Here is a 27434-nt window from a genome sequence, read left to right as displayed (position 1 = left end):
GGGTCTCTGTGTGGTGAGTCTGTGGGTCTCTGTGTGGTGAGTCTGTGGGTCTATGTGTGGTGAGTCTGTGGGTCTCTGTGTGGTGAGTCTGTGGGTATCTGTGTGGTGAGTCTGTGGGTCTCTGTGTGGTGAGTCTGTGGGTCTCTGTGTGGTGAGTCTGTGGGTCTCTGTGTGGTGAGTCTGTGGGTCTCTGTGTGGTGAGTTTGTGGGTCTCTGTGTGGTGAGTCTGTGGGTCTCTGTGTGGTGAGTCTGTGGGTCTATGTGTGGTGAGTCTGTGGGTCTCTGTGTGGTGAGTCTGTGGGTCTCTGTGTGGTGAGTCTGTGGGTCTCTGTGTGGTGAGTCTGTGGGTCTCTGTGTGGTGAGTCTGTGGGTCTCTGTGTGGTGAGTCTGTGGGTCTCTGTGTGGTCTGTGGTGAGTCTGTGTGGTGAGTCTGTGGGTCTCTGTGTGGTGAGTCTGTGGGTCTCTGTGTGGTGAGTCTGTGGGTCTCTGTGTGGTGAGTGTGGGTCTCTGTGAACCTGTGCATCTGTATGTATATCTATGGCTCTCCATACATCTCTTTGGATGTCCATGGTTCTCTCTCTCTCTGTGAGAGCAGTGAGGAGTTTGAGGATACCTGCACTACCTCTTACCTCAAATGCTGCAAAACCAACCCCAACATCAATCCAGAGGCTGGGATGCTTTCTGACAGGTAGTGTCACACACACTCACGCACCCGTGTCTAATGGGGGGCGGGCACGATACCTCTGGACAGGCCAAACTCTACAGGGAAGTTGAGTCCGTATGGGAGACGCACCCCAGAGAACACCAGCCAGATTGACCAACGCGTTAGTGAACGAGTTGTGTCCGTGTGTAGCGGGGGGACGTGGTAATTGTGGACACGGCGGTCCCATTTCAGGCAAACTCTGCGTGCCTATGGGTGGCTCGCCCCGGCGACAATCAGCCACATCCCCCGGGGGGTTCCTGAATGAGCCCCGTGTCTCTATGTGTGCGGCGTGACGGGGCCACGGTGACTCGCGATTCCATGGTTCAGTTTCAGCCAAACTCGGCAGGACAGTTGAGTCCATATTGGTGATAATGCTGCTCATGCTGCTGTTGCTGATGATGCTGCTGATGATGATGCTACTGATGATGATGCTGCTGATGATGATGCTGATGCTGCTGATGCTGCTGATGATGATGATGATGCTGCTGATGATGATGATGATGCTGCTGATGATGATGATGATGCTGCTGCTGATGATGCTGCTGATGCTGCTGCTGCTGATGATGATGCTGCTGATGATGCTGCTGATGATGATGATGATGCTGCTGATGATGATGATGATGCTGCTGATGATGATGATGCTGCTGATTATGATGCTGCTGATGATGTTGATTGTGATCTTGATTGTGATGTGTTGCAGAGATTCATCGAAGCGAGGAGCCATGAACGGGAAGATAGTGAACTTCATGATGCAGAACACGGAGAGACGTGAGTGGGACAGCCACACTCACGGAGAGACGTGAGTGTGGCTGTCCCACTCACGGAGAGACGTGAGTGGGACAACCACACTCACGGAGAGACGTGAGTGGGACAGCCACACTCACGGAGAGACGTGAGTGTGGCTGTCCCACTCACGGAGAGACGTGAGTGGGACAGCCACACTCACGGAGAGACGTGAGTGGGACAGCCACACTCACGGAGAGACGTGAGTGGGACAGCCACACTCACGGAGAGACGTGAGTGTGGCTGTCCCACTCACGGAGAGACGTGAGTGGGACAGCCACACTCACGGAGAGACGTGAGTGTGGCTGTCCCACTCACGGAGAGACGTGAGTGTGGCTGTCCCACTCACGGAGAGACGTGAGTGTGGCTGTCCCACTCACGGAGAGACGTGAGTGTGGCTGTCCCACTCACGGAGAGACGTGAGTGTGGCTGTCCCACTCACGGAGAGACGTGAGTGTGGCTGTCCCACTCACGGAGAGACGTGAGTGTGGCTGTCCCACTCACGGAGAGACGTGAGTGTGGCTGTCCCACTCACGGAGAGACGTGAGTGTGGCTGTCCCACTCACGGAGAGACGTGAGTGTGGCTGTCCCACTCACGGAGAGACGTGAGTGTGGCTGTCCCACTCACGGAGAGACGTGAGTGTGGCTGTCCCACTCACGGAGAGACGTGAGTGTGGCTGTCCCACTCACGGAGAGACGTGAGTGTGGCTGTCCCACTCACGGAGAGACGTGAGTGTGGCTGTCCCACTCACGGAGAGACGTGAGTGTGGCTGTCCCACTCACGGAGAGACGTGAGTGTGGCTGTCCCACTCACGGAGAGACGTGAGTGTGGCTGTCCCACTCACGGAGAGACGTGAGTGTGGCTGTCCCACTCACGGAGAGACGTGAGTGTGGCTGTCCCACTCACGGAGAGACGTGAGTGTGGCTGTCCCACTCACGGAGAGACGTGAGTGGGACTCACGGCGCCGGGACTTGGGGCGGAGAGTCTCACGCAGACCGGTGGTAGTTGTTGTTGTGGTTGTTGTGGTTGTTGTTGATGTGGTTGTTGTGGTTGTTGTTGATGTGGTTGCTGTTGTTGATGTGGTTGATGTTGATGTGGTTGTTGTGGTTGTTGTTGATGTGGTTGCTGTTGTTGATGTGGTTGATGTTGATGTGGTTGTTGTGGTTGTTGTTGATGTGGTTGATGTGGTTGTTGTTGCTGTGGTTGATGTTGTTGATGTGGTTGCTGTGGTTGTTGTGGTTGTTGTTGATGTGGTTGCTGTGGTTGATGTGGTTGTTGTTGCTGTGGTTGTTGTGGTTGTTGTTGATGTGGTTGCTGTGGTTGTTGTGGTTGTTGTTGATGTGGTTGCTGTGGTTGTTGTGGTTGTTGTTGATGTGGTTGCTGTGGTTGTTGTGGTTGTTGTTGCTGTGGTTGTTGTGGTTGTTGTTGATGTGGTTGCTGCTCTGGTTCCGCCAGAGTTCCAGTGGCTGGAGCACCTTGAGGATCACGTGAAGACCCACTTCCCTCTGCACGAGGTCAGTAGCTACAGCACAGACGCAGTCCCTACGTAGAATACGAGTGTCGTTCATAGTGTAGTGTATTCTGTCGTGTAGTGTGTACTGTAGTGTATAATAGTGTACCAAATAGTTGCGTAGTGTATAGTTCTGTAGTGTATAGTGTAGTGTGTAGTGTATAGTAGTGTAGTGTATAGTAGTGTAGTGTGTAGTGTATAGTCGTGTAGTGTATAGTGTAGTGTAGTATAGTCGTGTAGTGTATAGTGTAGTGTATAGTGTAGTGTATAGTAGTGTAGTGTATAGTGTAGTGTATAGTAGTGTAGTGTATAGTGTAGTGTGTAGTGTATAGTCGTGTAGTGTATAGTGTAGTGTAGTATAGTCGTGTAGTGTATAGTGTAGTGTATAGTGTAGTGTATAGTAGTGTAGTGTATAGTGTAGTGTGTAGTGTATAGTAGTGTAGTGTGTAGTGTAGTGTGTAGTGTATAGTCGTGTAGTATATAGTGTAGTGTATAGTGTAGTGTATAGTGCAGTGTCGTGTAGTGTATAGTGTAGTGTAGTATAGTCGTGTAGTGTATAGTGTAGTGTATAGTGTAGTGTATAGTGTAGTGTCGTGTAGTGTATAGTGTAGTGTAGTATAGTCGTGTAGTGTATAGTGTAGTGTATAGCAGAGGTGGGACAAAGTCATTGTTATGCAAGTCCAAGTCGAGTCGCAAGTCATCAAATTCATGACTCGAGTCTGACTCGAGTCCAAGTCACATGACTCGAGTCCACATCTCATAGGTGGGACAAAGTCATTGTTATGCAAGTCCAAGTCGAGTCGCAAGTCTTCAAATTCATGACTCGAGTCTGACTCGAGTCCAAGTCACATGACTCGAGTCCACACCTCTGGTGTATAGTGTAGTGTATAGTAGTGTAGTGTATAGTGTAGTGTGTAGTGTAGTGTATAGTGTAGTGTAGTATATAGTGTAGTGTATAATAGTGTAGTCAAGTGTCAGGTCAGGCCTTGCTCCTCTACCGTAACAACAGTGGGTGGTGCTACCTGCAACTGGTCGGTGCCCAGTGGCAGGTGGAGGTCAATGAGCCCGGCACCTTCGAGGGCTGAGGGCGGACGGGCGCTTCGCTTGGCTGGCGGGTCGGGATCGAACCCGCGACCTCCCGCGTACGGGGCGAGGCAGATAACATCTCCCAGCCACCCGAGTTTCCCACTCTCTACCCCGCCTGGGCGACGTGGCTCATTGTGGGCTTCGGGTCGATGTTCGTGTCGCTGTGTTGAGCTGTTCGCTGCTGTCGTTTGATTTTGTTTACAGAAGCGAATCCGGGATAACCTGATGAAGCGTTGGGGCCACATCCGTGCCCTGTTCAAACTGCAGCCCCTCAACCTCGTGAGGTGAACACATCAGCAGCAGCAGCATCATCATCAGCAGCAGCAGCTGCATCTCTATCAATAGCAGCATCATCAGTAGCAACAAATTAAAATCATCATCATTATCATCGTGTGTGTGCGTGTACACGTGTCCGTGTGTGTGTTTCCACGTGTGCGCGTGTGTCCACGTGTCTGTGCGTGTGTACGCACACGTATGTACACGTGTCTGTGTGTGTGTGTCCACGTGTCTGTGTGTGTCCACGTGTCTGTGCGTGTGTGCGCAGGGCGTACTATGGAGAGCAGGTGTGCATGTACTTTGCGTGGCTGTGTGTGTGTGCGTGGCTGTGTGTGTGTGTGGCTGTGTGTGTGTGCGTGGTTGTGTGTGTGTGGCTGTGTGCGTGGTTGTGTGTATGTGTGGCTGTGTGTGTCTGTGTGTGTGTGTGCGTGGCTGTGTGTGTGTGTGGCTGTGTGTGTGCGTGGCTGTGTGTGTGTGCGTGGCTGTGTGTGTGTGCGTGGCTGTGTGTGTGTGTGGCTGTGTGTGTGTGTCTCTGTGTGTGTGTGTGCGCAGGGCGTACTATGGAGAGCAGGTGTGCATGTACTTTGCGTGGCTGTGTGTGTGTGCGTGGCTGTGTGTGTGTGTGGCTGTGTGTGTGTGCGTGGCTGTGTGTGTGTGCGTGGTTGTGTGTGTGTGGCTGTGTGTGTGTGCGTGGCTGTGTGTGTGTGTGTGGCTGTGTGTGTCTGTGTGTGTGTGTGCGTGGCTGTGTGTGTGTGTGGCTGTGTGTGTGTGCGTGGTTGTGTGTGTGTGGCTGTGTGCGTGGTTGTGTGTATGTGTGGCTGTGTGTGTCTGTGTGTGTGTGTGCGTGGCTGTGTGTGTGTGTGGCTGTGTGTGTGCGTGGCTGTGTGTGTGTGCGTGGCTGTGTGTGTGTGCGTGGCTGTGTGTGTGTGTGTGTGGCTGTGTGTGTGTGTCTCTGTGTGTGTGTGTGCGCAGGGCGTACTATGGAGAGCAGGTGTGCATGTACTTTGCGTGGCTGTGTGTGTGTGCGTGGCTGTGTGTGTGTGTGGCTGTGTGTGTGTGCGTGGCTGTGTGTGTGTGCGTGGTTGTGTGTGTGTGGCTGTGTGTGTGTGCGTGGCTGTGTGTGTGTGTGTGGCTGTGTGTGTCTGTGTGTGTGTGTGCGTGGCTGTGTGTGTGTGTGGCTGTGTGTGTGCGTGGCTGTGTGTGTGTGCGTGGCTGTGTGTGTGTGTGGCTGTGTGTGTGTGTCTCTGTGTGTGTGTGTACGCAGGGCGTACTATGGAGAGCAGGTGTGCATGTACTTTGCGTGTCTGTGTGTGTGTGCGTGGCTGTGTGTGTGTGTGTGGCTGTGTGTGTGTCTGTGTGTGTGTGTGTGGCTGTGTGTCTGTGTGGCTGTGTGTGTGTGTGTGGCTGTGTGTCTGTGTGGCTGTGTGTGTGTGTGTGGCTGTGTGTGTGTGTGTGGCTGTGTGTGTGTGTGGCTGTGTGTGTGCGTGGCTGTGTGTGTGTGGCTGTGTGTGTGTGCGTGGCTGTGTGTGTGTGTGGCTGTGTGTGTGCGTGGCTGTGTGTGTGTGTGGCTGTGTGTGTGTGTGGCTGTGTGTGCGTGGCTGTGTGTGTGTGTGTGTGGCTGTGTGTGTGTGGCTGTGTGTGTCTGTGTGTGTGCGCAGGGCGTACTATGGAGAGCAGGTGTGCATGTACTTTGCGTGGCTGTGTGTGTGTGCGTGGCTGTGTGTGTGTGCGTGGCTGTGTGTGTGTGTGGCTGTGTGTGTGTGTGTGCGCAGGGCGTACTATGGAGAGCAGGTCTGCATGTACTTTGCGTGGCTGTGTGTGTGTGCGTGGCTGTGTGTGTGTGGCTGTGTGTGTCTGTGTGTGTGTGTGTGTGCAGGGCGTACTATGGAGAGCAGGTGTGCATGTACTTTGCGTGGCTGGGCTGGTACACCCACATCCTGCTGGTGTCCACCCTGGTGGGATTTGGGGTGTTCCTCTACGGAGTGGCCACCTTCAACTCCAACGTGGTCAGGTAGAGTCCACCACTCATATCATCCACCGTTCATATAGTCCACCACATGTGTAGATGTATAGTCCACCACCGGTATAGTCAACCGAGGTTATAGTCCACCACTCGTATAGGCCCGGGCTACCTGGGGGAGCTTTGTCTGTTGTCTCCGTGGTGTGCGTGGGGAGTGGTGGCGCTGCGGTTGTCGCTGCACTGCGCCATGAACCCGCCACCCCGAGTTCGATTCCCGCGCACGGACACCAACACGGGTGACGATTATCTGAACTGGTCCTGGGCCTCCCCTAGGTCGACTCGGCCTCAAATGAGTACCCGGTGCGATGTGTAGTGAACATCGCCAGCACTGGGGAGACGGAGGCGGCTGGGCAGGCGGGCGCGCTGCTGGCTACCCAGCCACCCCCTCGTGTGCCACACAGATGCGGCTGCTGCTGCTTCTCGCTACTAACAAGATGCACTTGCCCGTACACGGGGGACCTTTGCCTCTGTCTTTGTAGCAAGGAGGTGTGCGAAGCGACGGACATCGTCATGTGTCCCCTGTGTGACGAGGGCTGCCACTTCTGGAACCTGTCGGACACGTGCACCTTCGCCAAGGTCAGGCTCGTCACGACCCGCTCGCCTGGGGTTCACAAATGGCCACTAGGTCTATGGGTGGCAGTGTTGAGTCTATGGGGCAGTGTTGAGTCTATGGGGCAGTTTAGTCTATGAGCAGGGTTGAGTCTATGGTCAGTGTTGAGTCTATGAGCAGGGTTGAGTCTATGGTGCAGTGTTGAGTCTATGGTGCAGTGTTGAGTCTATGGGGCAGTGTTGAGTCTATGGTGCAGTGGTGAGTCTATGGGCAGTGTTGAGTCTATGGTGCAGTGTTGAGTCTATGGGGAAATGATGAGTCTATAGACTCATCTGGTCAATGTAAGGTGTATCTATCTGTACTCCCTACAGGTCGCCCATCTGTTCGACAACAGCGCCACTGTGTTCTTCGCTGTCTTCATGGCCGTTTGGGGTAAATACATCGTCATCATCAGCAACATCATCATCAGCAGCAGTAGCAGAAACAGTAGCGGTAGCATCATTAGCAGCATCGCCAGCAGCAGTCGCCTTCACAGGAACTGCTACTCGCTCACAGCACTCGCCCGGACAGTCTGTCAAGGCGACACGGTGGGGGGGGGGGGTGTCGGGTTTCCAGTGACACCGCCCCCCACTCATCGTAAGTGCCGCTACTGCTGCTGCTGCTCTATAGCGGCAGCTCTTGCCCCGACAGCCGGCGTTGGCTACCTGGGGGGGTTCTGCAGTGGCGTCTCGCGACATTGCCACTGGGTGGGGCTGTTGTGAGTGACCTCTGAAAAGATGGTGTTCTAATTAAGAAAAACCTCGTCAGTTATTGCCCCCCCTAAGTCGTCTTATCTATCAACGGTAGGCGTTTATACAAAACACGAAACAGAACAACAGATCAATCAAATGTTGTCCCCATGACCCTCAATTCCACACCACACTCTGTCAAAAGCCTAGAGCGTGTAGGCCGTGACCTGCTACGTGTGCAGTGCACCCTCGCGTTGTGCCGTCGTCTCATTACCGCCATTGGCACCTTCTCCACCGCCCTGAATGCGGAGCTGGTCGCAACGAGTGACGGGAAATCTCTCACTCGGACGCCTTCACAGCCGCCCCGAGACCACCCCCAGGCACTAATGAGGCCGTGGTATTGCAGCGGTTTCTAATGTGATCAACTTAAAAGTGTTGTCTTTATTAGGCAATTCACGTTGAAAGAATCATTATATTTGAACATTTGTAAACACAACAAAGCAATTTAATAGAATTTCTATGAGAAATAATGTCTCACCTCCAGCTGCTTGGTGGGGCGGCGCCCCAACGCCCCCTAGTGGACGAACGACGCCTGGAGCTGTGTGTGTGTGTCTGTGTGTGTCTGTGTGTGTGTCTGTGTGTGTCTGTGTGTGTGTGTCTGTGTGTGTCTGTGTGTCTGTCTGTGTGTGTGTCTGTGTGTGTCTGTGTGTCTGTTTGTGTCTGTGTGTGTCTGTGTGTGTGTGTCTGTGTGTGTCTGTGTGTCTGTGTGTCTGTGTGTGCCTGTGTGCCTGTGTGTGTGTCTGTGTGTGTCTGTGTGTGTGTATCTGTGTGTCTCTGTGTGTGTGTCTGTGTGTGTCTGTGTGTGTCTGTGTGTATCTGTGTGTCTCTGTGTGTCCGTGTGTGTGTCTGTGTGTGTCTGTGTGTGTGTCTGTGTGTGTGCCTGTGTATGTGTGTCTGTGTGTGTCTGTGTGTCTGTGTGTCTGAGTGTGTGTGTCTGTGTGTCTGTGTGTGTCTGTGTGTGTGTCCGTGTGTGTGTCTGTGTGTGTGTCTGTGTGTGTGCTTGTGTGTGTGTCCGTGTGTGTGTCTGTGTGTGTCTGTGTGTATCTGTGTGTCCGTGTGTGTGTCTGTGTGTGTGTCTGTGTGTGTGTCCGTGTGTGTGCCTGTGTGTGTGCCTGTGTGTGTGTCTGTGTGTGTGTCCGTGTGTGTGCCTGTGTGTGTGTGCCTGTGTGTGTCTGTGTGTGTGTCCGTGTGTGTGCCTGTGTGTGTGTCTGTGTGTGTGTCTGTGTGTGTGTCCGTGTGCCTGTGTGTGTGTCTGTGTGTGTCCGTGTGTGTGTCTGTGTGTGTGCCTGTGTGTGTGCCTGTGTGTGTGTCTGTGTGTGTGTCATAGCCACAGTGTTCCTGGAGATGTGGAAGCGCTACCGGGCAGTGCTCACCTGTAGGTGGGACCTCCTCGACATGGGGGAGGAGGAGGTGAGTAGGTGATGGAGGTGAGTAGGTGGTGGAGGTGAGTAGGTGGTGGAGGTGGTGGAGGTGGTGGAGGTGGTGGTGGTGGAGGTGGTGGTAATGATGGAGGTGGTAGAGGTGGTAGAGGTGGTGGAGGTGGTGGAGGTGGTGGTAATGATGGAGGTGGTAGAGGTAGTGGATATGGCGGAGTTGGTGGAGGAGGTGGTTGAGGGTTGCTCATTTTTAATACGGTAGAGTGAGTGAGGGCTTCTGATGCAATTCCCTCAGTATTTTTAAAGGACATATTTTTCAAACAGGTAGTTTAATATGCTTTCTATGGCAGTACCGGAGGGAATTCCATCTGGTACAGATACAATGCGAGGATGATCGATGCTCGGGTGCAGTCGAGGGATGGCTCCCTATGCTGATGATCTGGTGATTGCTGCTCACTCAGAGGAGGAGTTGGAGGCCCTGCTGCTGAACCTGGAGGGTGCCACTAAGACGTGGGGCCTTGCCATCAGTCCCTCCACAGCTAAGCACCTGCCTGGGTATTATGTATCATCAAATACTCCATGCCCTCAACTTCCCATTGGACGGGCAGTTGTGAAGAGAGTGGAGAGGTTTCCATACCTGGGCAGTGTGCATATGACCAGCTCCTGGTTTGACAGCAGAGGTCTCACTCCAAATCGGTTGAGAGGCATCATCTTTTCATTGAATATGTAACGCTGTGTAGAAGCTACCTGGTCCGTTGTTCCACACGAAGCTTCGGGTTTAATGGCCACAGTCATTCCCTCCCTTCTCTATGCTTGCAAAACGTGGACACTCCTAATGGAACATCTTCACCAATTAGAAACATTCAGGCTGGCCTACATACGATCAATCCTGGGTTTAACCAGGCTGGATTGTGTGAGAAGCTCACAAATCCTTGAAAGATCTTAACACAGTCCCATCGGTGAGCTCCTCCGGCAGGCAAGGCTGCGTTGGCTGGGTTATGTAGCCTACATTCCAACTAACCGCATGCCCAAACAGATTTTGTTTGGCCAGATAGAGGGGGCTAAATGGGCGTGACATGGGCTGGAGAAGAGATGGAATGATGTGGCATGAGATGATATGCAGCTGAGTGGACTTTCCAATAACTGGTATCAGCGGTGTCAAGATCGGCCTCTATGGAGGAGACTCGTGAAGGACGCTGCTGCTACTGGGCAGTTGGAGCGACGCTCACAACAATGAGTGGAGCGTCGGGCGGCTAAAACACATCAAGTTGGCAAAGTAGGAAGCACAGGTGGTGCATTGGCCACTCATCTCGGTCATCCGACCCGTGGCACCTGCTGGGTCTGTCCTGTGACCTCCTGCCAGCGGGTGTTCTCAACGTGCACATAGCCTGGCACAAGTCCCATTGTGACGTCACCACCACTTAGTGGCGAATGTCGGTTGTTGCTGATGGTGGTGACTGCTGGTTACTAGAGGTGGTTGTGGTGATGATGGAGATGGTGGCGGTTGAGGTGGTAGTGGTTGGGTGGTGGTGGTGGGGATGGTGGTGATGGAGGTGGTGGTGATGGTGGTGGAGGTTGAGTTTGAGGTGGTGATGGTAGTTGTGGTGGAGGTGGTGATGGTGATTGGAGGTGGTGATGTTGATGGTGATGTTGATGTTGGACGTGGTGATGACGCTGGAGGTGGTGGAGGTGGCATTTGGTGAGTAAGGATGTGGTGGCTCTGCTGCTGCTGCTGCTGATGTTGCTGCTGCTGATGATGTTGCTGCTGCTGCTGCTGATGTTGCTGCTGCTGATGATGTTGCCGCTGCTGCTGCTGATGATGTTGCTGCTGCTGCTGATGATGTTGCTGCTGCTGCTGATGATGTTGCTGCTGCTGCTGATGATGTTGCTGCTGCTGCTGATGATGTTGCTGCTGCTGCTGCTGATGTTGCTGCTGCTGATGATGATGTTGCTGCTGCCGCCGCCGCTGTTGGGTGCCAGGACGAGTTGGTGCTGCGTACGGTGACGCGCCGCTACGTGCCGGGCCGGCCACGTTCGCCCCGCCGCAGTGGCACCGCCTTCCAGCATCACCAGCCCCCCTCCTCGTCCGCGTCGCCCTCGGGACTCACGTGCCGCAAGGTCGTCTCGCTGGGCATCATCTCCATCGTCTGCTTCCTCATGGTCGGTGCACGCACGCGCACACGCGAGTACACGTGCACGTGCGCACACACACGCGTACACACGCGTACGCACGTGTACACACATATGCATGTACACACACGCGTACACACGCGTACGCACGTGTACACACATACGCATGTACACGCACGCGTACACACACGTACGCACGTGTACACACATACGTATGTACACACACGCGTACACACACGTATACACACACGCGTACACACACATACGCATGTACACACACGCGTACACACGCGTACACACACGTACACACGTGTGGTGGTGGTTGTGTACATCTGTGTGGTGGTTGTGGTGGTTGTAAGCTAGATCTGTGTGTTGTAGATCTGTGTGAAGGTGGTTGTTGTGGTCGTGGTTGCAGTGCAGATCTGTGGTGGTTGTGGTTGCTATATATCTGTGTGGTGGTTATGGTTGTAGTTGTTGTAGATCTGTGGTGATAGTGGTGGTGATGGTGGTGTAGATCTGTGTGGTGGTGTAGATTTGTGTGGTGGTGGTGTAGATCTGTGTGGTGGTGGTGGTGGTGGTGTGGATCTGTGTGGTGGTGGTGGTGTGGATCTGTGTGGTGGTGGTGGTGTGGATCTGTGTGGTGGTGGTGTGGATCTGTGTGGTTGTGGTGGTGGTGTAGATCTGTGTGGTGGTGTAGATTTGTGTGGTGGTGGTGTAGATCTGTGTGGTGGTGGTGTAGATCTGTGTGGTGGTGTAGATTTGTGTGGTGGTGGTGGTGGTGGTGTAGATCTGCGTGGTGGTGGTGGTGGTGGTGTTGATCTGTGTGGTGGTGGTGTTGATCTGTGTGGTGGTGGTGGTGTAGATCTGTGTGGTGGTGGTGGTGGTGGTGTTGATCTGTGTGGTTGTGGTGGTGGTGTGGATCTGTGTGGTGGTGGTGGTGTAGATCTGTGTGGTTGTGGTGGTGGTGGTGGTGGTGGTGGTGTAGATCTGCGTCGAGATCGTTGCTGCGTACGCTATCGTGGCCTACCGCGTCCTCATGAGGGACGTGCTCTCACGGAGAGTGGAGCCCGGATTCTTCCGCAACAACGCCGGCCTCGTGGTGGTGGGGAGCGGAGCCATCCTCCACTTCCTGCTCATCCAGTGCATGAACAAGGTGATGGTCGCGCTGATGGTGCTGATGGTGGTGGTGATGGTGGTGGTGGTGATGGTGGTGGTGATGGTGATGGTAATGGTGACGGGGATGGTGATGATGGCGGTGATGGTGGCGGTGGCGGTGATGGTGGCGGTGAAAGTCGCGGTGATGGTGATGGTGATGATGGCGGTGATGGTGGCAGCGGTGATGGTGGTGGCAGTGATGGTGGTGATGGTGATAGGGGTGGTGATGGTGTTGGTGATGGTGATAGGGGTTATGGGAGTGATGGTGATGATGGGAGTGATGGGGGTGATGGTGGTGATGGTGGTGATGGTGTTGGCAGTGGTGGTGATGTTGGTGGTAATGTTGTTGATGTTGTTGTTGCAGGTGTGCGGCATTGTGGCCTCAAAATTGGCAAACATCGGTGAGATTCCTGATCCAGACATCACCACCACCACCATCATAATCAACAACAACTGCCATTCGCCACTAAGTGGCGGTGACATCACCACAATGCTTTTGCCAGGCTATGTGCACGTTGAGGCCAGGTGAAGTGTCGAACGCCCGCTGGCAGGTCACAAATGCCTCCAACTGCCCAGTAGCATCCTTCACGAGCCGCCTCCACAGAGGCCGATCTTGAAACTGCTGATACCAGTCATCGGCAAGTCCACTCAGCTCCACGTCCTCCTGTACCACATCACTCCATCTCTTTTCTAGCCCATGCGGCGCCCTTTAGCCCCCTCTATCCGGCTGAACAAAAGCTTTTTAGGCATGCGGTGACTGGGCATGTGGACTACATGACCCAGCCAACGCAGCCTTGCCTGCCGGCGGAGCTCACTGATGGGATTTGTGAGCTCCTCACACAATCCTGCCTGGTTAAACCCAGGATGGATCATAGGCAGGCCAGCCTAAATGTTTCTAACTGGCGAAGATGTTCCATTGGGGGTGCAAGCATAGAGAAGGGAGGAAATGACTGTGGCTGAGAAGACCTGAAGCTTCCTGTGGAGCGAGGAGCGACAGACCAGTTCGCTTCCATACAGCGTTACGCAGCCAGCACAAATATAATGCCACTCGACTGATGTGGATGTGAGAGTTCTGCTGTCAACCGGAGCTGGCCATGAGCACACTGCCCAGGTTAGGAAACTCTCTACTTCCCCCACAACTGCCCCATCACCAATGGGGAGTTGAGGGGGTGGAACTATTTACGGCACAAAATACCCAGGCAGGTGCTTAGTTTTGGATGGGCTGATGGGAAGGCCCCACTTCTTTGTGTCTCACTCCAGGTTCAGCAGCAGCACCTCCAACTCCTCCTCTGAGCGAGCAGCAATCACCAGATCATCGGCATACGTAACATGGTTGGCCAATAGGGAGCCATCCCTTGACCGCACCCGGACACCGATCAACCTCGCATTGTATCTGTACCAGATGGAGTGTCCTCCAGTACAGCCATAGAAGCTTCACAAACTAAATAGTAAAAAAAGATGTCAAATAATGTGGGAGCCAGAGGATATCCCTGTCACACCCCAAGGTGAACGGGGAATGGCTCCGACTGCTGGCCACATCGCTTTACCCAGGCCTGCCCACCACCATGAAGGCCTTTCATGATTTTGAGTAGAGAGTCGGTGACTCCAAAGGCATGATGAACAACCTCGAGCCCAGGCCTATTGATGGTATCATAGGCCTTGCCCAGGTCAATAAAGCAGAGATGCAGGTCCTGTGGGAATTCCCTACACAAATGGCACCCTTCCTCACTATTTCGCTTTGGAGATCATCTCTGCCTGGCACTTTTCCTGGTCTCAGACTTTGGATCACCTTTTTTACTTCCTCAACAGTTGGCACTTCAGCCAGCCACTCACAGGGGGTGACAACTTCTGCTAATTTTTGAGGCACAGCAGCTTCGGCAGGGTCATCCACACTTTGCCCCATGATGTTTTCCAGTTTGAGCGATTTTCCTTCTCCCAAGACGGCTCTCCGAAACTCCGAGCAAAGGCTGCGGTAAGCCTCCTCAATCTCTGATGTGGGATGCTGTATATGGTGAGAGTGGGACTGTCGCTTTTTCTCAGCCAGCCGGAACACCTCCTCTGTCAGCCAGGGTCTCTGGCTCACAGAGCAGCCATTGCAGCTGCATGAGCCACAGTCCTAAACCTCGCCCATTTCCTCTCGGCATCAGGAGGAGAGGGGCGATGCCAACCCCAGCTGCAAGCAACCATGAAATTATCGCTTCCAACTTTCATCAGCTAACTGAGACCAGGCCACTGTGGGTTTGAATTGGGTCCTAGATGTACACCCACCACCGGAGTAGAAGAATGGCAGTCACATCATAATCACCACCACCACCATAATCACCACCACCATGTTTATGTGTCTTTGCTGGCCACCTACCCCCTCGTGTGCCAAGCCGGCCTTCATCGGGGCTACTACTCGCTCACAGCACTTGCTCCAACAGTCTCTTCCAGGCTATCCGGGGTCTTTGTCTTTGTATGTTAGTATGTGTGTGCTCGCTAACAACACTTGCCCCTACATCCTATTGAAGGCTACCTGGGGGACCCCTTTGCCTGTGGTGTTGCGACAGGGAGCGTGTCACGAGAGAAGAGGGAGCGACGATTTTGCATCTTCATCTTCATCTTCCAGTTCATCAACCACTTCAGCTCCATCTTCTACGTGGCGTTCTTCCTGGGCAGGTGCAGAGACACACGCGGCCATCTTGACACACACAGAGACACACGCGGCCATCTTGACACACACACAGAGACACACGCGGCCATCGTGACACACACAGAGACACACGCGGCCATCGTGAAGCTGCTGCTGCTGCTGCTATGGACCTGTGCAGCTGCTGATGCTGTGTCTCTGCTGCGTGCAGGTTCATAGGCAGACCTGGCAACTACGCTCGCTGGTTTCAGTTGTACCGCCTAGAAGAGGTAAGCGTGTGTACACACATCACTGAAGACAAAGCTCCCCCGTGTAGCCCAACAGACTGTAGGGGCAAGTGCTGTTAGTAGGGCACGCAGTGGTGGCTAGGAGATGTCATCTCCGTCGCCTGGCACGCAGGAGGTCGTGGACTCGACGGATTTTCTCTCCACGTTTAGAATCAACGTCACGTTTAGAGTATTTGGCTGCTGGTGTAAATGTTCAGATGATGATATCAGCCACGTGGCAGAGCGATCATTTGTGATGGCAACGTCGCTTGTCTGGTAAAAACACCAAAATAGTTGAGTTATCATGTGGGCCTCGATGCGTACGGGTCTCTATGGTTCTATATGAGTGTCTGGATCTCCTTGGATCTATGGGTCTCTATGGGTCTCTGTGGGTCTATATGGATCTTTGTGGGTCTATGTCGGCCTCTGAGTCTCTGTAGGTCTATTAGTCTCTATGCATCTCTGTGGGTCCCTATGGATCTATATGAGTCTGGATCTCTGTGGTCTTTGAGTCTCTGTGGTCTTTGAGTCTCTGTGGGTCTCTCTGGGTTTCTGTGGGTCTCTGAGTCTCTGGATCGATATGGGTCTATATCATGATGGGTCTCGGTGAGTCTTTGTGGGTCTACGGGTCTGTGTGTGTGTGTATCTGTGTGTGTGCGTGTGTATTTGTGTGTGAGGCTGGCCTGCCTCTGATCCATCTTGGGTTTAATAAGTCTGGATTGTGTGAGGAGCTCACAAATCCTTGAAAAATCTGGACACATTTTCATCCATGAGCTCCTCCAGCAGGCAAGGCTGCGTTGGCTGGGTCATGTAACCCACATGCCCAGCCACCGCATGCCCAGCCACCGCATGCCCAGCCACCGCATGCCCAGCCACCGCATGCCCAGCCACCGCATGCCCAGCCACCGCATGCCCAGCCACCGCATGCCCAGCCACCGCATGCCCAGCCACCGCATGCCCAGCCACCGCATGCCCAGCCACCGCATGCCCAGCCACCGCATGCCCAGCCACCGCATGCCCAGCCACCGCATGCCCAGCCACCGCATGCCCAGCCACCGCATGCCCAGCCACCGCATGCCCAGCCACCGCATGCCCAGCCACCGCATGCCCAGCCACCGCATGCCCAGCCACCGCATGCCCAGCCACCGCATGCCCAGCCACCGCATGCCCAGCCACCGCATGCCCAGCCACCGCATACCCAGCCACCGCATGCCCAGCCACCGCATGCCCAGCCACCGCATACCCAGCCACCGCATACCCAGCCACCGCATGCCCAGCCACCGCATGCCCAGCCACCGCATACCCAGCCACCGCATGCCCAAGCAGTTTGGCCTCATAGAAGGAGGCTGAACATGCACAACACGGACTGGAGAAGAGACGGACTGATGCGGTAATGGAGGACGTGGAGCCGAGTGGACTTGCCGATGACTGGTGTCAAGATCGGCCTCTGTGCAGGAGGCTCGTGAGGCAATAACTGAGGGCAGAGGTGCGACGCTCACAACAACGTGTGGCGCGCCGGGCGGCTAAATTGCAGCAAGATGGCACAGTAGGGGGGGTACAGCTGGTGCATCTACCGGTCATCTCAGTCAGCCGACCCGTGGCACCTCAGTCCTTCCTGGATCCTCCTGCCAGCGAGCCTCCGACACTTCACGTGGTCTCAACGTGCACCTGACCTGGCACAGGCGCCGTGGTGATGTCACCATCACTTAGTGGCGGTTTTATTGGTGTGTCTGTGTGTGTCTGTGTGTGTCTGTGTGTCTGTGTGTTTGTGTTTGTGTGTCTGTGTGTCTGTGTGTGTGTATGTGTGTGTGTGTCTGTGTGTGTCTGTGTGTCTGTGTGTCTGTGTGTTTGTGTTTGTGTGTCTGTGTGTCTGTGTGTGTGTATGTGTGTGTGTGTCTGTGTGTGTGTATGTGTGTGTGTGTCTGTGTGTCTGTGTGTCTGTGTGTGTGTGTCTGTGAGTCTGTGTGTCTGTGTGTCTGTGTGTCTGTGTGTCTGTGTGTGTATCTGTGTCTGTGTGTCTGTGTATGTATGTGTGTGTGTGTCTGTGTGTGTCTGTGTGTCTGTGTGTTTGTGTTTGTGTGTCTGTGTGTCTGTGTGTGTGTGTGTATGTGTGTGTGTGTCTGTGTGTGTGTGTGTATGTGTGTCTGTGTCTGTGTGTCTGTGTGTCTGTGTGTGTGTGTCTGTGTGTGTGTGTGTCTGTGTGTCTGTGTGTGTATCTGTGTGTGTGTGTCTGTGTGTGTCTGTGTGTGTGTGTCTGTGTGTGTGTCTGTGTGTGTGTACGCAGTGCCACCCCAGTGGATGCCTCATCGACCTGTGTGTCCAGATGGCCATCGTGCTCCTCCTGAAGCAGCTCTTCAACAACGCCTTGGAGTTCGGCCGCCCGTTAGCATCACAACCACTACAACCACCACCACAACAACAACAACCACCGCAACAACCACCACAACAACCATCATCATCATCGCTAAAGTCACAACGACCACTACCACCACAACAACTATAACCACTATAACAACAACAACAACAACCACCATCATCTATAATCTTAACCATGACGACAACAACCACCACCAGCATCATAACCATCACGACCACAACCATGATACTGATGCTGCTGCTGATGATGATGCAGCTGATGATGCTGCTGTTGTTAATGATGATGATGCTGTTGATGATGCTGCTGATGATGCTTTTGATGATGATGATGATGCTGCTGATGATGCTGTTGATGATGATGATGCTGCTGCTGCTGATGATGCTGCTGATGATGATGCTGTTGATGATGCTGTTGATGATGCTGCTGATGATGATGCTGTTGATGATGCTGTTGATGATGATGCTGTTGATGATGATGCTGTTGATGATGCTGCTGCTGATGATGCTGTTGTTGATGTTGATGCTGATTATGCTGATGATGCTGCTGATGATGCTGTTGATGATTCTGCTGATGATGCTGCTGATGTCGCCCCAGCTTCTGCTGCCGCAAGTTTGGTGGTTCGAAGGGGGGGGCCCCCCAGGGGGCGCCCCCCGTGGGGGGCTGGGAAGACGACCTCCGCCTGGAGGAGCCTCCAGAGTACTTCCTCGCTTACGAGTACCTCGAGATGGGTGAGTACCAGCAGCAGTAGTACCAGCAGTAGTACCAGCAGTAGCACCATCAGTAGTACCAGCAGTAGCACCATCAGTAGTACCAGCAGTAGTACCAGCAGTAGTACCATCAGTAGTACCAGCAGTAGCACCATCAGTAGTACCAGCAGTAGTACCAGCAGTAGTACCAGCAGTAGTACCAGCAGTAGTACCAGCAGTAGTACCATCAGTAGTACCAGCAGTAGCACCATCAGTAGTACCAGCAGTAGTACCAGCAGTAGTACCATCAGTAGTACCAGCAGTAGTACCAGCAGTAGTACCAGCAGTAGTACCAGCAGTAGCACCATCAGTAGTACCAGCAGTAGTACCATCAGTAGTACCATCAGTAGTACCATCAGTAGTACCAGCAGTAGCACCATCATCAGTAGCACCATCAGTAGTACCAGCAGTAGCACCATCATCAGTAGTACCATCAGTAGTACCAGCAGTAGCACCATCAGTAGTACCATCAGTAGTACCATCAGTAGTACCAGCAGTAGTACCAGCAGTAGTACCATCAGTAGTACCAGCAGTAGCACCATCAGTAGTAGTACCAGCAGTAGCACCATCAGTAGTACCAGCAGTAGCACCATCATCAGTAGTACCATCAGTAGTACCAGCAGTAGCACCATCAGCAGTAGTACCATCAGTAGTACCATCAGTAGTACCAGCAGTAGCACCATCAGCAGTAGTACCATCAGTAGTACCATCAGTAGTACCAGCAGTAGCACCATCAGCAGTAGTACCATCAGCAGTAGTACCATCAGTAGCACCATCAGTAGTACCATCAGTAGCACCATCGGTAGTACCATCAGCAGTAGTACCATCAGTAGTACCATCAGTAGTACCAGCAGTAGCACCATCAGTAGTACCATCAGTAGTACCAGCAGTAGTACCAGCAGTAGCACCATCAGCAGTAGTACCAGCAGTAGTACCATCAGTAGTACCAGCAAGAGTACCATCAGTAGTACCAGCAGTAGTACCAGCAGTAGCACCATCAGTAGTACCAGCAGCAGTAGTACCATCAGTAGTACCATCAGCAGTAGTACCATCAGTAGTACCAGCAGCAGTAGTACCATCAGTAGTACCAGCAGTAGTACCAGCAGTAGTACCAGCAGTAGTACCAGCAGTAGTACCATCAGTAGTACCAGCAGCAGTAGTACCATCAGTAGTACCAGCAGTAGTACCAGCAGTAGTACCAGCAGTAGTACCAGCAGTAGTATCATTAACTTCAGCACCAGCAACATCAGCGCTATCATCATCAGCTGCTGCTGCTGCTATCGATGATGATGCTCGTGGCGATGCTGATGATGCTGTTGATGATGATGCTAGTGGCGATGATGATGATGATGCTGATGATGATACTGGCGATGCTGCTGCTACTGCTGATGATGATGCTCGTGGCGATGATGATGATGATGATGCTGATGATGATGCTAGTGGCGATGATGATGATGATGCTGTTGATAATGGTGCTAGTGGCGATGATGAAGATGCTGTTGATGATGCTAGTGGCGATGATGATGATGATGATGCTGATGATGATACTGGCGATGCTGCTGCTACTGCTGATGATGATGCTCGTGGCGATGATGATGATGCTGATGATGATGCTAGTGGCGATGATGATGATGATGCTGTTGATAATGGTGCTAGTGGCGATGATGAAGATGCTGTTGATGATGCTAGTGGCGATGATGATGATGATGATGCTGATGATGATACTGGCGATGCTGCTGCTACTGCTGATGATGATGCTCGTGGCGATGATGATGATGATGATGCTGATGATGATGCTAGTGGCGATGATGATGATGATGCTGTTGATAATGGTGCTAGTGGCGATGATGAAGATGCTGTTGATGATGCTAGTGGCGATGATGATGATGATGCTGATGATGATACTGGCGATGCTGCTGCTACTGCTGATGATGATGCTCGTGGCGATGATGATGCTGATGATGATGCTAGTGGCGATGATGATGATGATGCTGTTGATAATGGTGCTAGTGGCGATGATGAAGATGCTGTTGATGATGCTAGTGGCGATGATGATGATGATGCTGATGATGATACTGGCGATGCTGCTGCTACTGCTGATGATGATGCTCGTGGCGATGATGATGATGATGATGCTGATGATGATGCTAGTGGCGATGATGATGATGATGCTGTTGATGATGATGCTAGTGGCGATGATGATGATGCTGATGATGATGATGCTACTGGCGATGCTGCTGCTACTGCTGATGATGATGCTCGTGGCGATGATGATGATGATGATGCTGATGATGATGCTAGTGGCGATGATGATGATGATGATGCTGTTGATGATGATGCTAGTGGCGATGATGATGATGCTGATGATGATGCTAGTGGCGATGATGATGATGATGATGATGCTGTTGATGATGATGCTACTGGCGATGATGATGATGCTGTTGATGATGATGCTACTGGCGATGCTGCTGCTACTGCTGATGATGATGATGCTCGTGGCGATGATGATGATGCTGATGATGATGCTAGTGGCGATGATGATGATGATGCTGTTGATGATGATGCTACTGGCGATGATGATGATGCTGTTGATGATGATGCTACTGGCGATGCTGCTGCTACTGCTGATGATGATGCTCGTGGCGATGATGATGATGCTGATGATGATGCTAGTGGCGATGATGATGATGATGCTGTTGATGATGATGCTAGTGGCGATGATGATGATGATGATGCTGATGATGATGCTAGTGGCGATGATGATGATGATGATGCTGTTGATGATGCTCGTGGCGATGATGATGATGCTGTTGATGATGATGCTCGTGGCGATGATGATGATGATGATGCTGATGATGATGCTAGTGGCGATGATGATGATGATGATGCTGATGATGATGCTAGTGGCGATGATGATGATGATGATGATGCTGATGATGATGCTAGTGGCGATGATGATGATGATGCTGATGATGATGCTCGTGGCGATGATGATGATGATGATGCTAGTGGCGATGATGATGATGATGCTGATGATGATGCTAGTGGCGATGATGATGATGATGATGCTGATAATGATGCTAGTGGCGATGATGATGATGATGATGCTGATGATGATGCTAGTGACGATGATGATGATGATGATGATGCTGATGATGATGCTCGTGGCGATGATGATGATGATGATGATGATGCTGTTGATGATGCTCGTGGCGATGATGATGATGCTGTTGATGATGATGCTCGTGGCGATGATGATGATGATGCTGTTGATGATGATGCTCGTGGCGATGATGATGATGATGATGCTGATGATGATGCTAGTGGCGATGATGATGATGCTGTTGATGATGCTCGTGGCGATGATGATGATGCTGTTGATGATGATGCTCGTGGCGATGATGATGATGATGATGCTGATGATGATGCTAGTGGCGATGATGATGATGATGATGCTGTTGATAATGATGCTAGTGGCGATGCTGCTGGTACTGCTGATGATGATGCTACTGGCGATTGTGATGATGCTGTTGATGATGATGCTAGTGGCGATGATGATGCTGTTGATGCTGATGATACTGGCGATGCTGCTGCTACTGCTGATGATGATGCTCGTGGCGATGATGATGATGATGCTGTTGATGATGATGCTACTGGCGATGATGATGCTGCTGATGATGCTACTGGCAATGCTGCTGATGCTGCTGCTGATGATGCTACTGGCGATGATGATGCTGCTGCTGATGCTGCTGATGCCCCTGGCAGTGCTGCAGTTTGGCTTCGTGACGATCTTCGTTGCGGCGTTCCCGCTGGCCCCGCTGCTGGCGCTCACCAACAACCTGCTGGAGATCCGCATTGACGCGTGGAAGCTGTGCGCCTCCTGGCGGAGACCCGTGGCCAGGAGAGCTCGCGACATCGGTGACTCGCTCGCACACTCACAGGGGACTCGCACGGCGAGACGCAGAGACACACAGGGAGACGCAGAGGGAGACACACAGAGATGCAGAGAGAGACACACAGAGACACACAGAGGGAGACACACAGAGGGAGACACACACAGAGGGAGACACACAGAGGTAGACACACACAGAGGGAGACACACACACAGGGAGACACACACAGAGAGACACAGAGACACAGAGGGAGATACACAGAGGGAGACACACAGAGGGAGACACACACAGGGAGACACAGAGAGGTAGACACACAGAGGGAGACACACAGAGACACAGAGGGAGACACACAGAGACACAGAGGGAGACACACAGAGGGAGACACACAGAGGGAGACACACAGAGAGAGACACACAGAGGGAGACACACACAGGGAGAGACAAAGGCGGCCGGGTGGGCCACCGTGGGGTGGTGCTAGCCCACACCACCCCCCCCCCTCATGTGCCAGGCCTTCGCCGGTGCTGCTGCTACTTGCTACTAACAGCACTTGCCCCTACAGTCCTGTTATAAGCTACCTGGGCTCTCTTTGTCTGCGTGTGTTCGTGTCAGGAATCTGGTTCGGGATTCTGGAGTTCATCGGCGTGGTGGCGGTGATCACCAATGCGCTCGTCATCGCCATCACCTCCGACTTCATCCCACGCCTCGTCTACATCCACGCGTACGGCCCCTGTGCGGGGCAGGGACAATACAGGGCCAAGAGGTCACTCACTCACTCACACTCTCACTCTTTCACTCATCCTCACTCACTCACTCACACTCCTACACACCTACACACTCACTCACACACACACACTCTCACTCACACACCTACACACTCTCACACACACACACGCACCTACACACACACTAACACTCCTACACACCTACACACTCACTCACACACACACTCACTCACACACACACTCACTCACACACTTACACACACACTCACTCACACACACACATCTACACACTCACACTCACACACTCTCACTCACACATACACCTACACACTCACACTCACACACTCTCACACTCACACACACCTACACACTCTCACTCACACACACACCTTGACACTCACTTGTCGTCATTGTCGTCGGCTGGTTCTTCGCTTGCGTAGACCAGGGAGGAATGAGGTCCATGCAATTGGCAGGCGCGCGATGGTGGCTGTCCAGCCTGATCTTTGACTTGCAGATTCTGCGGCAGGTGGTGCATTTGAACTCCTGACCAGTCAGGGTCCGATTGGGGGACGTGTCCCTGGTGGCAGTCGTTCTGCGGTTCCATTTTTCTGTTGAAGCTTTGCGCCCCGTTCGGTCTGCCATTTTAGCTGCTTCGTTGGCTCTGGAGTGCCAGCGGTGTTTGTCCGCAGCCCCGAGCTCCCAGCTTCGGCTGTTGATACCCCCAGGGGTCAGTTGCTGTTCGAGCTGCTCCTTGAAGCGTCTGCGAGGTCCTCTCGTGTCTCGCTTCCCATGACACAGCTCACCGTAGAGGACCGCGTTGGGCATCCTGGTGTCCTCCGTGCGCGAGACGTTGCCAGCCCAGCGGAGCTGACGAAGCAGCAGGACGGATTCAATGCTGGGTGTCTGCGCTCTCTCCAGGACTCTGTTGTCTGTGACATCGCCCTGCCATCTCATGCTCATGATAGAACATGCGCAGCGCTGGTGGAAACGCTCCAGCAGCTGAAGCTGTTTCTTGTACAGGGCCCAGGATTCTGAGCCGTATAAACAGGTGGTGACTACTACTGCCCTGTATCTTTGCGGTGACTACAACACAGCTCACCAGAAACAACAACTTGTATATTTGCGGTGACTACAACAGAAACAACTGCCCTGTATCTTTGCGGTGAGGCGAAGTGAGTGGCTCTGCCAGATGCGCTCGTGGAGCCTTCCAAAGGAGCAGTTTGCCTCGGAAAGTCCATTGTCTCAATGTCCGTGGTGATGGATGCGTCGTTGGATATTACACTGCCCAGGCATGTGAACTGCTCCACTGCATTGATATGGGTGTTGTCGATAGTGATTGACGGTGGTGGGGTCTACACTCCACGAGGTGGGGGCTCGTGTAACACCTCTGTTTTCTTGAGGCTGATGGTCAGGCCAAAAGCATTGGCCGCCGCAGATCAACAGTTGACGACGAGCTTGTAGGGCCTCGTCCGTGTGCGCAAGAAGTGCGCAGTCATCTGCAAAGAGCAGCTCCAGAACATGTTGCTCTGTGGTTTTTGTCTTGGCAAAGAGATTCCGAAGAGTGAAAAAGACTCACTCACTCTCTCGATCCAGAACCAGATGCTCGCTCAGAGGAGGAGTTGGAGGCGCTGCTGCTGAACCTGCAGCGTGCCACTCCAGGTTCACCACCAAAAACTAAGCACCTGCCTGGGTATTTTGTACCATCAGATACTCCACCCCCACAATGCCCAATCGGTGATAGGGCAGTTGTGGAGAGAGTGGAGCGTTTTCCGTACCTGGGCAGTGTGCTCATGACAGGCTCCAGTTTATCAGCAGAGGTCTCACTCCGAATCAGTCGAGCGGCATTTTCTTTTCATCGGTTGCGTGACGCTGTGTGGAAGCTACCTGGTCTGTCGCTCCGCACGAAGCTTCAGGTCTTCTCGGCCATGGTCATGTCCTCCGATCTCTACGTTTCCAAAACGTGGACCCCCCTAATGGAGCATCTTCGCCGGTTAGAAGCATTTTGGCTGGCCTGCCTACGGATCCATCCTGGGTTTAACCTGCAGGCTGGATTGTGTGAGGAGCTCACAAATCCTTGAAAAATCTGGACAAGGTCCCATTGCTGAGCTCCTCCGGCAGGCAAGGCTGCGTTGACTGGGTCATGTAGCCCGCATGCCCAGCCACCGCTTTCCTAAACAGCTTTTGTTCGGCCGGATCGAGGGGGCTAAACTGGCACAGCACGGGCTAGAGAAGAGATGGAGTGATGTGGTACAGGAGGACGTGGAGCTGAGTGGGCTTGCCGATGACTGATACCAGCGGTGTCAAGATCGGCCTCTGTGGAGGAGGCTCGTGAAGGATGCTACTGGGCAGTTAAAGTAACAACGGAGGGCGGAGGAGCGACGCTCACAACAACGAGCGGAGCGCCGGGTGACTAAAGCACAGCAAGTTGATACAGTAGGGGGCACAGGTGGTGCATTGGCCACTCATCTCAGTCAGTTGATGTGTAATAAATGGACTCGACCACAGTATCTGGTCTGGTGTCCTTTATTCGGGTTCGTTTCTGTTTCCCACACGGCTGTCCTTTATCTGGCTCCTTCCACACGGTGCCGACTTCGCTGTCGCTCCCGTCACCGCCAACAGCCCCGCTGTTGGTCTCCGTCGCTCCCGTAGCTCCTTAGCAGCCTTGCTGCTGTTTCCCCACACGCAGCCCCTCCGGCTGCTGTCGCTCCCGTAGCCCCCTTGCTCTGCAGCCCCCGGCTGCTGTAGCCCCTAGCAGCCTCGCTGCTGTCTCCCACACGCAGCCCCTCCGGCTGCTGTCGCTCCCGTAGCCCTCTTGCTCTGCAGCCCCCGGCTGCTGTAGCCCCTAGCAGCCTTGCTGCTGTCTCCCACAGGCAGCCTCTCTGGCTGCTGTCGCTGCTCCCAGCTTTCGCCCTCCCTGGCCTCACCCTCGTCCAGTCTCCAACCAACTCTCACCCATCCCGCTGGCTGGCGCTGTCACCGAGCCCCTCAGCCACCAGGCTGAGGGCACGGCGACCACCCAACGCGGTCTCCACTCTTCCCTCGCCCGACTGCCCCGATCTCTTCCTGTCTCACCGCTATCCCATCTCCCTCTCACGTGACCCTGACTCCTCCCCACATGACGTCACATCCGCCAAGCCCTTTACGCCCGCATTACAGATGCATGGCACCTGCTGGATCTTCCCCGTGACCTCCTGCCATTGGGCGTTCGACACTTCACGTGGCATCACCGCAACATCGTGGCAAATGGCGGTTGTTGTTGTGTGTACTGTAGATACCTGCAGGGCTATGCGAACAGCAGTCTCTCTGTGTACCACTGTGTGTTGTGAGTGTGTGCAGTGTGTGCGTACAGTGTGCGTACAGTGTGTGTGTGTACTGTGTGTAGGTGTCTACAGGGCTATGTGAACAGCAGTCTGTCCGTGTTCCACGTTGTACTGTGTGTATGGTGTGTGTGTACTGTGTGTATGGTGTGTGTACTGTGTGTGTGTACTGTGTGTACTGTGTGTAGGTGTCTACAGGGCTATGTGAACAGCAGTCTGTCCGTGTTCCACGTTGTACTGTGTGTATGGTGTGTGTGTACTGTGTGTATGGTGTGTGTACTGTGTGTGTGTACTGTGTGTACTGTGTGTAGGTGTCTACAGGGCTATGTGAACAGCAGTCTGTCCGTGTTCCACGTGCGCCACTTGGAGAACTTCACGCAGCCAGCGCAGCGCGCCGGAGACCCCGACAACAACAACGACTCCTACTGCAGGTCACGCTCCTACTCACCCCCCACTCACTCACCCACCACTCACTCACCCACCACTCACCCCCCACTCACTCACCACTCACCCCCCACTCACTCACCCACCACTCACCCACCACTCACCCCCCACTCACCCCCCCTACTACTCACCCCCCCCTACTACTCACCCACCCTACTACTCACCCCCCCACTCACTCCCCCCCACTCACTCCCCCCCACTCACCCACCCCACTCACACACCCCCACCACTCACTCACCCACCACTCACCCTCCCTCACGTTGTTGATGGTTGTTGTTTCTGTGGCTTGTGATGTCTCTATGTTGTTCTTGGTTGTTGTTGTTGTTTGTTGTTGTTGTTTGTTGTTGTCGCGGTGCAGGTACAGGGACTACCGCCACCCGTCCTTCTCGGAGCAGCAGTACGAGTTCACGCCCCAGTTCTGGTTCATCCTCGCGGCGCGCTTCGCCTTCGTCTTCTTGTTCGAGGTGCGGGGGGGGCGAAGAGAGGGGGGGAGAATAACTAGTGGGTGTATATCGGTGTGTGTGTTTCTCTCTGTGTGTGTGTATCTCTCTGTGTGTGTGTATGTGTGTGTGTATCTCTGTGTGTGTATCTCTGTGTGTGTATGTGTGTATCTCTGTGTGTGTATCTCTGTGTGTGTGTATCTGTGTGTGTGTGTATATCTC

The 27434-nt window shown here is 53.4% G+C and overlaps 1 protein-coding gene across 1 annotated transcript in view; it reads left to right on the top strand.

The window, feature by feature from the left end:
- LOC144733608 (anoctamin-4-like) overlaps positions 1-27434 on the top strand; it is a 53796-nt gene that overhangs the window by 21963 nt on the left and 4399 nt on the right. The window contains exons 8-26 of the mRNA XM_078615626.1: positions 596-688; positions 1404-1471; positions 2943-3001; positions 4288-4367; positions 6236-6370; positions 6859-6955; positions 7301-7361; positions 9045-9127; positions 11074-11253; positions 12209-12376; positions 12743-12779; positions 14928-15036; positions 15219-15276; positions 17558-17655; positions 18245-18378; positions 22162-22314; positions 22899-23049; positions 26640-26759; positions 27131-27236. Coding sequence (XP_078471752.1) covers positions 596-688; positions 1404-1471; positions 2943-3001; positions 4288-4367; positions 6236-6370; positions 6859-6955; positions 7301-7361; positions 9045-9127; positions 11074-11253; positions 12209-12376; positions 12743-12779; positions 14928-15036; positions 15219-15276; positions 17558-17655; positions 18245-18378; positions 22162-22314; positions 22899-23049; positions 26640-26759; positions 27131-27236 — 1990 coding nt within the window. The remainder of the gene's footprint in view (positions 1-595; positions 689-1403; positions 1472-2942; positions 3002-4287; positions 4368-6235; positions 6371-6858; positions 6956-7300; positions 7362-9044; positions 9128-11073; positions 11254-12208; positions 12377-12742; positions 12780-14927; positions 15037-15218; positions 15277-17557; positions 17656-18244; positions 18379-22161; positions 22315-22898; positions 23050-26639; positions 26760-27130; positions 27237-27434) is intronic.

This window comes from Lampetra planeri, chromosome 48, assembly GCF_965212315.1.
Source record: "Lampetra planeri chromosome 48, kcLamPlan1.2.h2, whole genome shotgun sequence".
NCBI classification, from domain to species: Eukaryota; Metazoa; Chordata; class Hyperoartia; order Petromyzontiformes; family Petromyzontidae; genus Lampetra; species Lampetra planeri.
The sequence above is the reverse complement of the archived record's forward strand: the minus strand, read 5'-3'. Positions and strand labels throughout refer to the sequence as shown.